Source organism: Alligator sinensis, unplaced genomic scaffold, assembly GCF_000455745.1.
Source record: "Alligator sinensis unplaced genomic scaffold, ASM45574v1 scaffold442_1, whole genome shotgun sequence".
NCBI lineage: Eukaryota > Metazoa > Chordata > Crocodylia > Alligatoridae > Alligator > Alligator sinensis.
In genome coordinates this window covers 6,669,636-6,682,136 of record NW_005841829.1, presented here as the reverse complement: position 1 = coordinate 6,682,136, position 12,501 = coordinate 6,669,636, and the positions used below count along the sequence as shown (strand labels likewise).

The window sequence follows — 12,501 nt, the reverse complement described above, 5'->3', positions numbered from 1 at the left end:
GGAGTAGAGGCCAGAATAGGAAGACCCTAAGGTGGCGAATGGCCAGGGTGTAGGGAAGGACGGAGCCCCGAGATTGCCCGCGGAGGAACGCGTCAGCACCGAGGTATACCCCAAGGGAAGACCCCCCACTGAAGACGTCATCAAAGTCGTGGCAGGTGAGTTTTGGGGTCCCCCTTGATACCAATCTGGGTAAACTTCGGGGCGCATCAGCAAAGCCTGGGTGGGCGAGATCTGGGGCCCAGGCGAAAGCGGCGCGTGATCTCCTGGTCGAGCGGTGGTGGGTACAATTAGTATTGATTCATCCTCAAAAAATCACTTTATAAGGGCTTTCTGCACTAAGAAATACCATCTAATCATAGTAGCACTTCGAAGTGCAAAGGAGCTGAATTACGAAATGTTTGATATACAAACTCTAAACTGAAGCAGTGAACAGTATCAATCAAATTCCAAACTAAAGTGCAATCTCAGTATTATGAGTCCCTATGGGACTAGAAAAAAGTTTGTTAAAAGAGGTTAATCACTGGAGTAGAATTAGGCAATTTGCTGTGTCATAACAATGAAATAAAAGCAGTTCTTGCTGTTGGGGTTGTTAAAAGGGGTTTATTATAGATCAGGATCATCATAAATCAGGCTATGCTGCAATGTGTCAGAAAGTAGACACGTGACATTTTTTGAGAGCACCAGTTTAAAGCAATTGATCTGTCCCCTCTTCCATGGTATCACTAAACTTTTAAAAACAGTCTTGGTATGAGTCTTTAACACAGACATTTCCAATTAACTGCAAGATCAATCAAATCTTTCTAGTAGTATACTTATGACCACATTTTCTGCTGCAAACAAAGAGTGCATCTAATCCACTAGAATCTATGTACACTCATTCTTTTCCCCTTTGGCTTTCAAATTTTGAGTCTAGTAAAACCTCTACACTTCTTTCTGAGGTCATATTTAGAAAAACAAAACAAGGATTTCTAAAGCAATACTTTTGAAGCATGCCATTTTTGGCTTACAATTAATAGTAGATATACATTCAATCAAGAGGCTGATTGTGGTCTCAGATGTACTAGTATTTTTGGCAAAGTTGCAGTGATTGTGCTTATATAACCAAGATTAAGACCAAAGCATAAAATAACTATAACTGCTAGATATGAAATGCTAGAGAATACAGAAAATGTAACAAGTCCTTGAAAATTATAATAAAAATAAAATGCATAAATACATACAGAGAAGGGTTCCATATAACATCCAGGTGCCTACCATAGCCAGGAAAAATAGAAACAAGATGAAGTAATAATGGTTTCCAACACCTGTTTGAGACAAAAAAAAAAAAGACTTTCATTCTGTGTCTTACCAGCATTAGTATTTTCCCCAAACTTAACAGGGATAGAAATACCATGAACATCAAGTGTTAGATTCACTATCCTCAGTATATCTGACAAATCTGCTTTAACGTTTTTCTCAACTTGCTTAAGCTAGTCACCCTAATTAAGTCATTGAAACTGTGTATGATATTGTTGACGAGGACTGGATCTACTACTTGGAGTTTGACATAAGCAAACACAGTTCTTTTAACTTGGTGAAAATCAGTTATATATCCTCACTTCTGTTCTAGCTCATAATAATCTCCTTGGTATGATAGTTAACCTGCACTACTACTACTTTGTCTGTTCTGCAGCATTATGAGCATACATGTGAAAACACACAGACTGCATTTTGGGCTTTGTAACTAATATAATTATTTTTCTTTAAATGATTATTATAAAAAATGTTCACTTCTTTGAAACTTTACATCAGAATTAATTCAGTCTTATAAATATCTTGTAGACACCCCAGAGCAAAATTTTAAGTATTAAAATTTCCCATTTGTAAGTAAAATCATGGCTTTAAAGGATATCCTTCATAGCAATACTATTTGTAACAGTTCTAGCCAGTGTGGTTCCCCATTAATTATAGGGTTTGGAGACCCTTGTGAGCTCAGAAAACTCTAAGCTCCCTCAGTGACTTCATTTCAGAGTATCCTTCAAAGAAGGACAGTATACAGTCCTCAGGGGGACCAAACCTCTTCGTGCTTCAACTGCAGATGATAACTAAATTGTGACATTACATATTCTATAGGTGCTTAACAAACATCCTGCAGTTCTTTCTATGCAAGGTATATTTTCCAAGTGTGTTAAAACAAACTCACCTACACATTGGCCAGTCCATAGACAATGTTGGTCATATCTAGCTACACATGCGTTGCAAGTAAGACAGTGCATGGATCTCAAAGGTTTTTTTATCTAGGTAAGGGTACAAGAGAAAAATACAACAACATACAGAAAACACAGAAACATTCACTGTCACTCTAAATTTCTGGCTCCTTTAAAAAAAAAAAAAAGAGAAAAGAAAAAGATGAAATTCTCTCTCATTATAGAATAAGTTTTGCAACATTACATAAAGGACACAGTTATGCTTTAAGAAAAAACAAAAACAAAAAACCCACAACACACACAAAAATAAATCTATCTACATCAGTTTACAAGACTTGTAATTAAGGTTAAGGACCCAGACCCTGCAGCCCTCGTTCATGAGAGGTAATATTGAAGTCACATAGTAAAGGTAATGGTGCGGAGGGCACATGTAGACTTCAGGAAATTATGCACATAATACAGGGTGTATGAAAAAGAAGCAGAACTTAAACATGCAACGAAATCTAGCTTTTATTAAAAAGAAATCATCAAAGCTTCACTTACAAGACATGATGTGCAAAATGTTCTGAAGTCCAAGCAGCCAGCTTCTGCAAGAGTAACAATACTCTGAAAGACAAGTTATTTTACAATTGCATTTATCTAATGATTTTTCAGGGGCATAAGGATGGTTAGTCTGTTAATAAATACATTGAAAAGTATTTCTAAGCACCAAACAACTTTGTTATTGAAAATATGCAGCCAGAACTTTAATGTTTGCTTGCTTCTTACATTTGATAGGGGACAGGTTCATAGAAAGGAACAACAGACAGAGATCTATGTAGTCTTCTAAAATACACTCCCATCCATGCAACAAGCTGTCTTTCTTTCTCTCTCTCTCCTTTTTTTTTTGTGGGGGGGAGGGGGAAGGGGGAGTGTGGAGTGTCATGTCCACAATAATTCAAATCATATAATATAGTTCAAAATCATACAAATAGTTCATATCGTACACATGGAGTATACTCATTTTCCATGAAGTACTGCTCACACGATCAGAGGTACTTCTGGACAGGTAATAATTTATATGGCAGCCCATGCAATTAACATGAGTGATCATTAGGGGAAAAGTTGGAAGTTCCCTGTTAATTGGTGCCCACCTCCTACTCTAAATACAATTTAGTAAGGCTGCCCTAATACTTTTCCCAGTTTTCCAAAACATACAATAGGAAATCACAATACTGCATGATAACCAGAACCTCAAGTCACCCAAGCATTATGAGTAGATGCATAAACATGCATAACAATATTACAAACAATGCCACATGACACAATTAATCATGGTTGGCGGACCAAATTCTATGCTAATTTTTACCACAGACAAGTTCAATGATATTTTACAGTAGGCAGGCTTGTATACAATTTGGCGCTCTCAACTTTTAGACAGACAACATACATGAGAAGAAAATAGGGAGAAGAGTTTTAAAAAGCAACAACTGAAAATTTACAGTGTATGGACAAGCATGAGTTGCAATTTCAGGTACTAAAAGTTAAAACGATTATAAAGAGTTAGAGTAAAAACATATCACTGTTGACTGTTTTTGAACAAAAACAAAAAGAAAGGATAAATGAGCAGAAATGCATTGCATTACGTAGTATTTTTATGAAGGTAAAAATACCTTTTTTCTTTCTTCTTCTGAAGCCTTTATGAATCCAGGATCAGTTTTCCAAGTTTTGTAGAAGTAATAGAGAAAACCAAATATGCTGAGGACAAAAAACCACTGAAAAACTGTGCCTACTAAATGTAGAATTCAAGTTAAGGAATATACTTTTTGTATCAAGTATTATAAAAAATTATTAATATAACTAAACTTGCATTACTTAACTGTAGTTTTACAAACTATGATACTGAATGAAAAACGGATGGATTTTATTCTTAGTAGTAGTATACTCTTTGTATTCCACAGCATGTCACATAGCTATTGTGCTCAATACAGTTCTAGAGATGTATCTTTTTATCATCAGTAGACATACGTTTACTTCAGGATCAAAGTTCTCAATTCCCATTTCTGATCCTGGACAATATAAACCTCTAGTATAATTTGGTATGTTTTTCTCCCCAGTGGCTGACTAAAATAATAGTAATATTATTAGGTAAATATAAGATTATACAACATATATAGACAGGTATACAGGGTGAAGGTACAGTATTGCTCACATATAGGTATTCACTGCACTATTTTCTTGTATATAAAGCCTGACATCTATCAGAATAATACTTACACAATTAGTACAAACTTTTTATACTCTGGTATTGTAAGCATTTGTTAACAGTTTGAAAAAAAAACAAGAAACAAAAAAACACCATCTGAAAACAAACTAAGTTAGGACTGGAATCTTTCAGTATTTCAGAATCATTTAATACTTATACTTCAAGAGCCTTTTTTTTTGTAAACTGCAAATAACTGACATAATCTATAACTAAAATCAAATGACCAAATATCAGTTCTGTGTATTCCAAATGTCATCTTATCTGTATCTCATACCAAGTGTAGTTATGTTGAAATTGCAGGAACCTTTATTTTTATTATAAACCAGTATGATAGTACCTTTCTCTATGAATACTGGTAATACTGTGCATACATTTCTGCTGTTTTGAAGATCTCAGGGAGCAAATCTATGGACTAACTGGGCTTTTATAAAATGCATAGTAAAGGTTCAGTAAACATGTGACTGAATTTTTGGTTTGTGGACGAAGTCTATGGGCAGTTCCAGAAAGGAAATATGTGCAAACATAGTAAAGTGGAGAGAAAAAAAAGGTAATGACCTACTTGCCCATATTTTTTCAAGGAAAACTTGGGGCTTCTTGAGTTCGTTTTGTTCAAAGTTTCTAAACCATGGAAAAAAAACTGCCCAGTTCAAGGTCTTAATTTTTTTCAGTCTGGAAACAAAAAAGGAGCTCAGTGATATTTTATAAACTACTGAAAGATCTATTTTTTAAATGAAACCAAAACCTTAAACTCCACATTTACACACTGCAGTAACAAATAATTGACTTACGATTGAAACAAATATATGCATGAACTCCCAAATGGAATATCTCCAAGCAATTCACAGAAATTAATCCTGATAACTGTATTAAGGAGATCTCATTAGAAACAGTACAAAAGAAAATGCCACTTAAGGGATGAAGTAATTGAAAATGAAATGCTGCTTAGTGTAGGAATACTTCAATGCTTCTTTAATACAAAAATTATTTTCAATTACAAATATCTTCCTAACACCTTCTTTTTTGAAGGATCTGTTTATAAAATGAAAAAGTAAAGTCCTCTGTAGCAACAAAGCAGCAGACAGGCAAATGAGTGCAACAACGTGTGTATATCAGTTTACACTCATCAATCAATCCACTGCCTTCTCAAAGCACTGAAGTATCATTAAGGAGAAGTCTGTAGTTAGTGTACAACACAGGACATGCACCTCAATCTTAAACATACATGAAGACAGGAAACCTGCCCGTTTTTTAAAAAGCTACAACCACAGCATGTTATTTGTTGAATTAACCTCATTTCAGGAGCAGGAAGCATTACACATTTTTATTTTTAGAGTCAAGAATGTATTGGACCAATGGCATGACTGGGATAGATTTTAACACATTTTTTAATGTACTATATTCTTGTTTTGGCCCTGATACAGTGAAATGCTTAAACCTGTGCCTGCCACTGCTCAACATGACCAGAATAGGAAAGGTTAAGCACTGATCCTGCTGACATTTGCTTGTTATCCATCCCATGAATTTCCCAAGGATAACTCCTAGGCACAGTCCTTCAAAAACCTTATGCTTATTTTACTTGTGCGTGTTGGAGTGAAGTTGTAGCCATAATGGTCCAGGCAACATGTGAGGGGCAAGGATATTTTGGAGAGGGGTGATACCTTTTCAGGGCCAACAGCAAGGTTGGGAGAGATTTTAGATAAGCGTTTGAGCACAAAGTACTCTTCTTTAGGTCACCTCCTCAGGGCATAGTGTATTCCTAAGAAAAGGTCACCCAAAGAAGAGTACTTTGTGCATAAAAGCTAGTCTAAGATCTCTCTTGATCATGCAGCTGGTCCAGTAAGATATCATCCCCCCAAAAATATCCTTGCTTCTCACCTGTTTCATTTGACATTTCACAGGAAATCATTTTACTTCTCTTTGCATAAAGGATATCAGGCAGGAACCAGACAAACCAGGTTGTGGACATCCAAACTATGGAACTTAGCATAAATATTGCTGGTAGGTGTTTTAGGTTCTTGAACCCCAGGAAGTGCCTGAAAGACAATATTAAAAGGTATGCTTCTATTATAGGAAAAGATATTTTTCTAATGATAATATACAATTCTCTTCCAAGGTACTGAAAAATCATTAAAAAACTTGACTCAGGCACATACTGGGCACTTCCTCACATGCTCCGTGGCATTGGGGGGGGGGGCGTACTTTAATTAGAGTGCCTCCAACAGCTGCTCTAATTAAAGCACCACAGTTTCTCATATATCAATGTTCCTGCACTTCAAAATGGTGGCAGGGGCACTTGAACTATAGCTCGTTGAATGAGGTTTAATTCAAGTGTCCCTGCTGCCATTTTGAAGCGCAGGGACACTGATACATGAGATATGGGAGGCTGCTGGAGCACGGTAATTGCCATGCACTGGAGCACGGTAATTCTCCAATGCACTGCAATGACAGCACAGGAAAAGCCTCTGCTCTTGTGTACAGACACTCACTGAGCTTCCATTTAAAATGAATTTGAAACTGCAGCTCAAAAAGATACTGTGGCCAAGCACACTGGTACATAACCGCAATGATGTTTTGTGATGGCAGGCTCTTCCATTCTAATATGTGATGTCAAAATTAGGTTGGTTATTTTTATTGTGTCAAGAAAATACAGATTGTACACAAGGGCAGTACTAGCATCATTTCAACAAACAGTAGCTATAAGGCAAGTGAACTATAGGCTGGAAAATAATTTTGGCTGGTGCTGTGGAAGGAGTTCTGAGGGATCTTCTATTGGGGGTCTGAAAGCATAGGCGGGGAAAAGTTAAGCTAATTTGCATGTCCAAAAATACCAACAGATGAGGTAGGCATCATGAAGGAAGAACTCAGCCTGTGGTAGATCAGATCCTCAAAAGTATTTTAATTTTAATGTAATTAAAATGTTCTGCTTTAATTTAAATATATTTAAAGACCTTTTCTGTAACATTTATGGTAAACAATGTTTTGAAAGGTATACCTTTCTTAACTTCTATAATCATTCTGATAAAGGATTTCGAGAAACATAAGGAAATTAGTTATTTTTAACCAGTTAACTTAAAAGCTAAACATGAGTCTGTGAGGCGCTCTCAAAAGAATACTGTACAAGATATATACAAAAACATTTGCAAAATAAATACAGGCACAGAAAAGGTAAATGCACAAACCTTACAAACAGAATCATCGCCAAAAACAGAATGACAAGCAGACTTCCTTTCAAAAGCCATGAATCAGAATTTAAGTCCAGGATATATCCTACAGCCCACATCAATGTCAAGCAAGACACCAACATCAGGAATACCTATCAAAGGTGATTATTGTAGTAATAATGTATATAACATACTGTATTAAATAAAATGCCAAACCATGTAAAACAAAAATAATTTCAACAAATTATTGTGAGATCTAAGGTGGAAAAACAATTCTCTGAGGAGATAACCACCATATTTTGACAATGCAATAGCACTGCATTTTGTACCAAAGTTTCTAACAGCAATCTCTTTCTTAAACAATCAGGAACAGTATTAGGAAATAGACAACTTTTAACTTCTTAAGTAAACTGTTCATCAGCTGAATTATGTTACTACGTCCAGTGGTGTCTCTTAAAATAACTGTATATTACCAGAAATGTGACTGTACTATTTTTCTTATGAATACCAGCTACACATAAAACAAATAAAAAGGATCTCTCCAGCTCCTTACCAACCACATCAGTGAAAAATGACCAAAAATCTTCCTTGAAGAAAGATAACAGAATTTCAACAAAATTTAACTCCACACTGTCCATTTCAGTGAAATGTGAATGCAAACTTTTGAAACCATTTTTACAGAAACTGAATAAAGACTACAAAATCATTTGAGTTTTCTTCAGTGTGCAGTGATTTAAGTCTACAGAAGCAGTTCACTTCTTTTAGTTCAGCAGCTCACTAAAAATAAGGGTGCCTATAGATGTGCTTGTTCGCCTTCTAATTAAAACTTGTCAGAGCAGACTATTAATTGAGTCTGCCCTGCATTCTAATTAGAATGCTCCAACGTCGCCTCACCATCACATGTATTAAATCCTTGCGCATTTTAAAATGCTTGCTTTATCCAAACCTTGTTGAACGAGCTTTAGATAACGCATCCCATGGCTGTTTTGAAATGCACAGGGCCTTAATACACATGATGATGAGCCATGTTAATTAGAGTGGCTGTCTGGGGACTGCTCTAATTAAAACTGCCCCCACCCCCGAACACATGTATAGGCAGCCTAAGAGCCTGACTCCATAAAGTCCAACATTCACTTGCTATGTAAATCTGTTTATCTGAAAATTATTTACATACTGGCACAACAAGTCTTAGAGAACAAGTCTTATTAGAAATCAAGTGCAGAACCATTATACAAGTATTCAGACAAGGAAGTGACCAACACTACTAAGTAAGGCTTCTTAAAAGCAGCCTTATGCTCCCAGGGGGAACATCTACACGTGTGATTTAATGTGCAGCAGCCTATTTTACTGTGCATTACATTGTCACATAAAAAACTGTGCAATTACACTAATGCACAGTAAAATAGCCTACTTCACATTAAGCGTCACTTTAAAAATATGCACTTTCAGTACTGCACATTAGGGCAACCTAATGCGAATTTATTTAGTACCTCACATTGGAGGTACAAAATTTAATATGCATTAGGAAAAGCGCATTAATGAACATGTAGACACACCCACGGAATAGGAAAGTCTGACTTCTTCAAGGACTCTTGCTGAATGCTAGATTGCTAAAACCCACTCAACAAGCACTTGTCATTTAAAAACTTAAGCCTCAGTGCCTAACATATGCCCAGCATCAGACCCATATATTAAAAAATATCCGCTGTTATCTGTATATCACAAATCAGTTCCATATGACTATACCTCATATTTTTCTAATGTCCTGAGTAATCTGGACTTTTTTCTGGTTCTCATTTTTTCTTCTTGAGTTAGCATATGGATAATTAAGTGATTCTGAGTCTGATGAGCAAGGTCAAGTGGTGTGTCTCCCTTAAAGAAAAAACAATATTATTTTTCTTAATACATGTGTATTTAAATAACTGTCTTTAGAAAAGAGAAGCAAAGAAAAGAATAATTTATGAATACATAAATTAGAATATATAAATTTATTTATTTTAGAGCTGATTTGGTTTGCCACTATTATTACAGAAGTACAACATAACTACGTCAATCACAGAGTTTCTGCTTGCTGTACATACTAGTTGTCAGTGCTAACAAATATGAATGAGAAGCTACACACAGTCTCCAAAGAAATACTATAACTTAAAGTTCTGGCAAAGTCAGATGTACAAAGTATGACAGTGCCAAACAGAAAAGGCCAGGTAAGTAAAGTATAAAAAGGACAGTATTCTAGAACTCTCATGTGATAATGAAAGATGAAATAGCTTGATCTACAGATCTTAATAACCATATAACATGCACAAATATTCAGTCTCGAAATGTAAGTTTAGTAAATGTTGCAAAGCATACATGTCAATGCTAATTTTAACAAGCATTATGACCAAGATTTTCAGAAGTGACTAGTGATTTCTGGTCTCCATCCTGGGACATCTTGAAGGGATTGGGTTTTGTAACAGGGGACCCTTGCTCTGTTACTGGGAGAACAAACTTGCAAAGGCCCTTAAAAGTAGTATCTTTGTGGCCCGAAGGGATAATTATTCAGAGAAAGGAATTACAGTAGGGAAGCTGGACAAGAATGCCAACAGAAAAAAGCCCCCAGGAGGCACACAGCAAAGAGGGAAAGAAAGACAGAGCACCTGCAATCACCAGCAGTCCTGTCACAGGTGAACTGAACCTAAGCAGAGTCTCCAGGCCAGCTGGCAGGACTGAAGGAACTAACTGAAATCCCTATACTCAGGCCAAGCAATAGGACTGGCTAGCTAAAAGGAGAGGGATTTACTTGTACAAGAGGCTAGCCCTCAGGTCAATAGGGTCACCCTAGCCCTGGCTAGGGAAGGATAAGGCATTCCTTGGCAGGCTGCTGTAGTGTGTGGAGTCAAGGTAAAGTGAATCCCGGCATGCAAGGGTGAAAAAGTCTCTTTCAATTTCTGAACTGACCTAGAATGTGGATGATCTGCATTTGTATAGTTCTCTGTTTTGTGAGTACTTGGCTGAGCTGTGCTTTTTTTTTCCTTGTGGTCAGGTTAGTAACAACTGGAAGACTGGGAGCCTCTCTGAGGGGAGGCTAGGAGGCTGTGTTGCAAGTGCCTTAAAGCATGAAGAGGTTTTGTCCCATCCTAAAGCTAGAGGGACAGCAGTACAGGAGTGAGCACTGGGAGGGCACAGTGAGGCCAGGAAGCCAGAGAGAAGAGAATGGGCATTGTGAGGGCTGGGGAGGCCAAGAGTCCAAGAGGGTTTAACCCCTTTAAGGCCAGAAGGCCAGAGAGGGAGAAGTTAGCTTGGCAAGAGCCCACTAGACAGTAGAGACGTGTTGACCATGTGGGGCCAGGGGGCCTAGATAGAACTTAAGTTGTGGTTTAAAGCACAGCAGGGCAGCTGCTGCTGAGGATCCAAGGCCAGAATAAGGGGGCCTGGGCTGAAACCAAAGCAAACAGCCCAAACCCAAAGGGCTGATACCTAGACAGATGAGACCTATTGAGCCAGGCAGCTCTAAGATTACAGCAGATTGACACCCAGGAGACATGGCTTATGGCTGCAGGTATGGGGGAGGCTGCAATTAAAACCCTAAGGCAATTTAACATCAGTTGGGCCAGTTTAACACCAGTAGCTCAGATTAGTTACGCCCACTAAAATTTTTAAATATTAATAAAGTAGGCTTGAATCAAGGCAGCACAGTAAAAATACCACTCCAGGGCTCTGGATGCCTCCTACAGGACTATTTATTTCATCCAGGTGTGGCAGGAAAGACATCTAGTGGTGGTATAGAGAAACTGGAGTGGGGCAGGCTAGCCCAGCTGTTAAGGGCACTGCTCCTGTCCCCCAGGGCCAGGCATGTCACAAGTTCACATAAAGATGTTCAGAACTTCCTGAAGCCAAGTCCCTTTAAGAGTCTCACTAAGTATACAGAAACTACTAACCACACTTGAAAATACTGGCCTAATTACTTAACCTCGACAGCACTCCTGTACAATAGGTAACATCATCCACAAATGATCAATAGGGAAACAAAGGCAGAAATCCTAATCCTGCAGGCCTGCCTGCAGTAAAAGTACATGGATACTCACTGAAGTAACACAGCAAAAATGTGGGTATCCAAACTGTAACACAAGAAGTTTCCATCTCAATTCTAGAAAAACTAAGCAAGAATGCCAATACTGATTTTTATGCCATTCCTCCTTCTATTAAAAAGGACATCAATGTTTTAATGGCCTTCAACAGCAGAGGACAAAGCCTTAGGATTTATTTCCCATGACTGCACCACATAGAACGAAGTGTAATGTGAAAAATTAAAACTGTACCTTGACATTTTTGATGTCTATGCTAGATCCAGCCTCTAAGAGCAAATCTACAGCATCAATATTTCCTGCTATAACTGCCCAATGCAATGCAGTATTCTTCTGGACTTTGTCTACAGCATTGAGAGAAGGATTAAACTTTAGAAGAAATCTAGTAGGTTCTGGTCTAGGAGAAAAACAAACACAAGTTACAAATCAATTGGAAAAAAGGGAACTTAAAGAACCCCCCCCCCCCCCCCCCCCAAAAAAAATCTTTAAAAAACTGAACAACACAACAGCATCATCATGTTTCCATCATCATTTTATAGATGGGTGGAGAGAGAGAGCCTGGTGAGGCTGCTCAACAGCACATACTCCGTCAGCAGCAGAACCAAGATTTGAGTTTAGAACTGCTCAACACTTATTTCTGTATATTGTGCTGCCTCACTGTTGGTAAGCTAATGAGTTATGAGTGTAGTTTATAATTGTACCTTATGGACTGTGCAGTAAGGTTCTGGTTTTTCTTTTCTCTAACCCCATGTTACTTACTGGGGTTCATGCAGACAGCTTAAAACTGCTATTAGTATCTGAAAACCAGCTGGCTGCAGCATCAATGCACTCACACCAATACC

General features: G+C 37.6%; 1 protein-coding gene across 3 annotated transcripts in view; it reads right to left on the bottom strand.

The window, feature by feature from the left end:
- Window positions 1–12,501, bottom strand: part of ZDHHC13 (zinc finger DHHC-type containing 13) — a 31,716-nt gene that overhangs the window by 10,035 nt on the left and 9,180 nt on the right. For 2 of the 3 annotated variants that reach the window (XM_006014693.2, XM_025199049.1), the window contains 8 exons: window positions 11,894–12,056; window positions 9,339–9,464; window positions 7,611–7,744; window positions 6,364–6,464; window positions 3,839–3,963; window positions 2,730–2,792; window positions 2,183–2,276; window positions 1,221–1,304 (listed from right to left, as the gene is read on the bottom strand). In XM_006014693.2, coding sequence (XP_006014755.1) covers window positions 1,221–1,304; window positions 2,183–2,276; window positions 2,730–2,792; window positions 3,839–3,963; window positions 6,364–6,464; window positions 7,611–7,744; window positions 9,339–9,464; window positions 11,894–12,056 — 890 coding nt within the window. The remainder of the gene's footprint in view (window positions 1–1,220; window positions 1,305–2,182; window positions 2,277–2,729; window positions 2,793–3,838; window positions 3,964–6,363; window positions 6,465–7,610; window positions 7,745–9,338; window positions 9,465–11,893; window positions 12,057–12,501) is intronic. The other variant, XR_003093077.1, reaches the window with a different exon arrangement.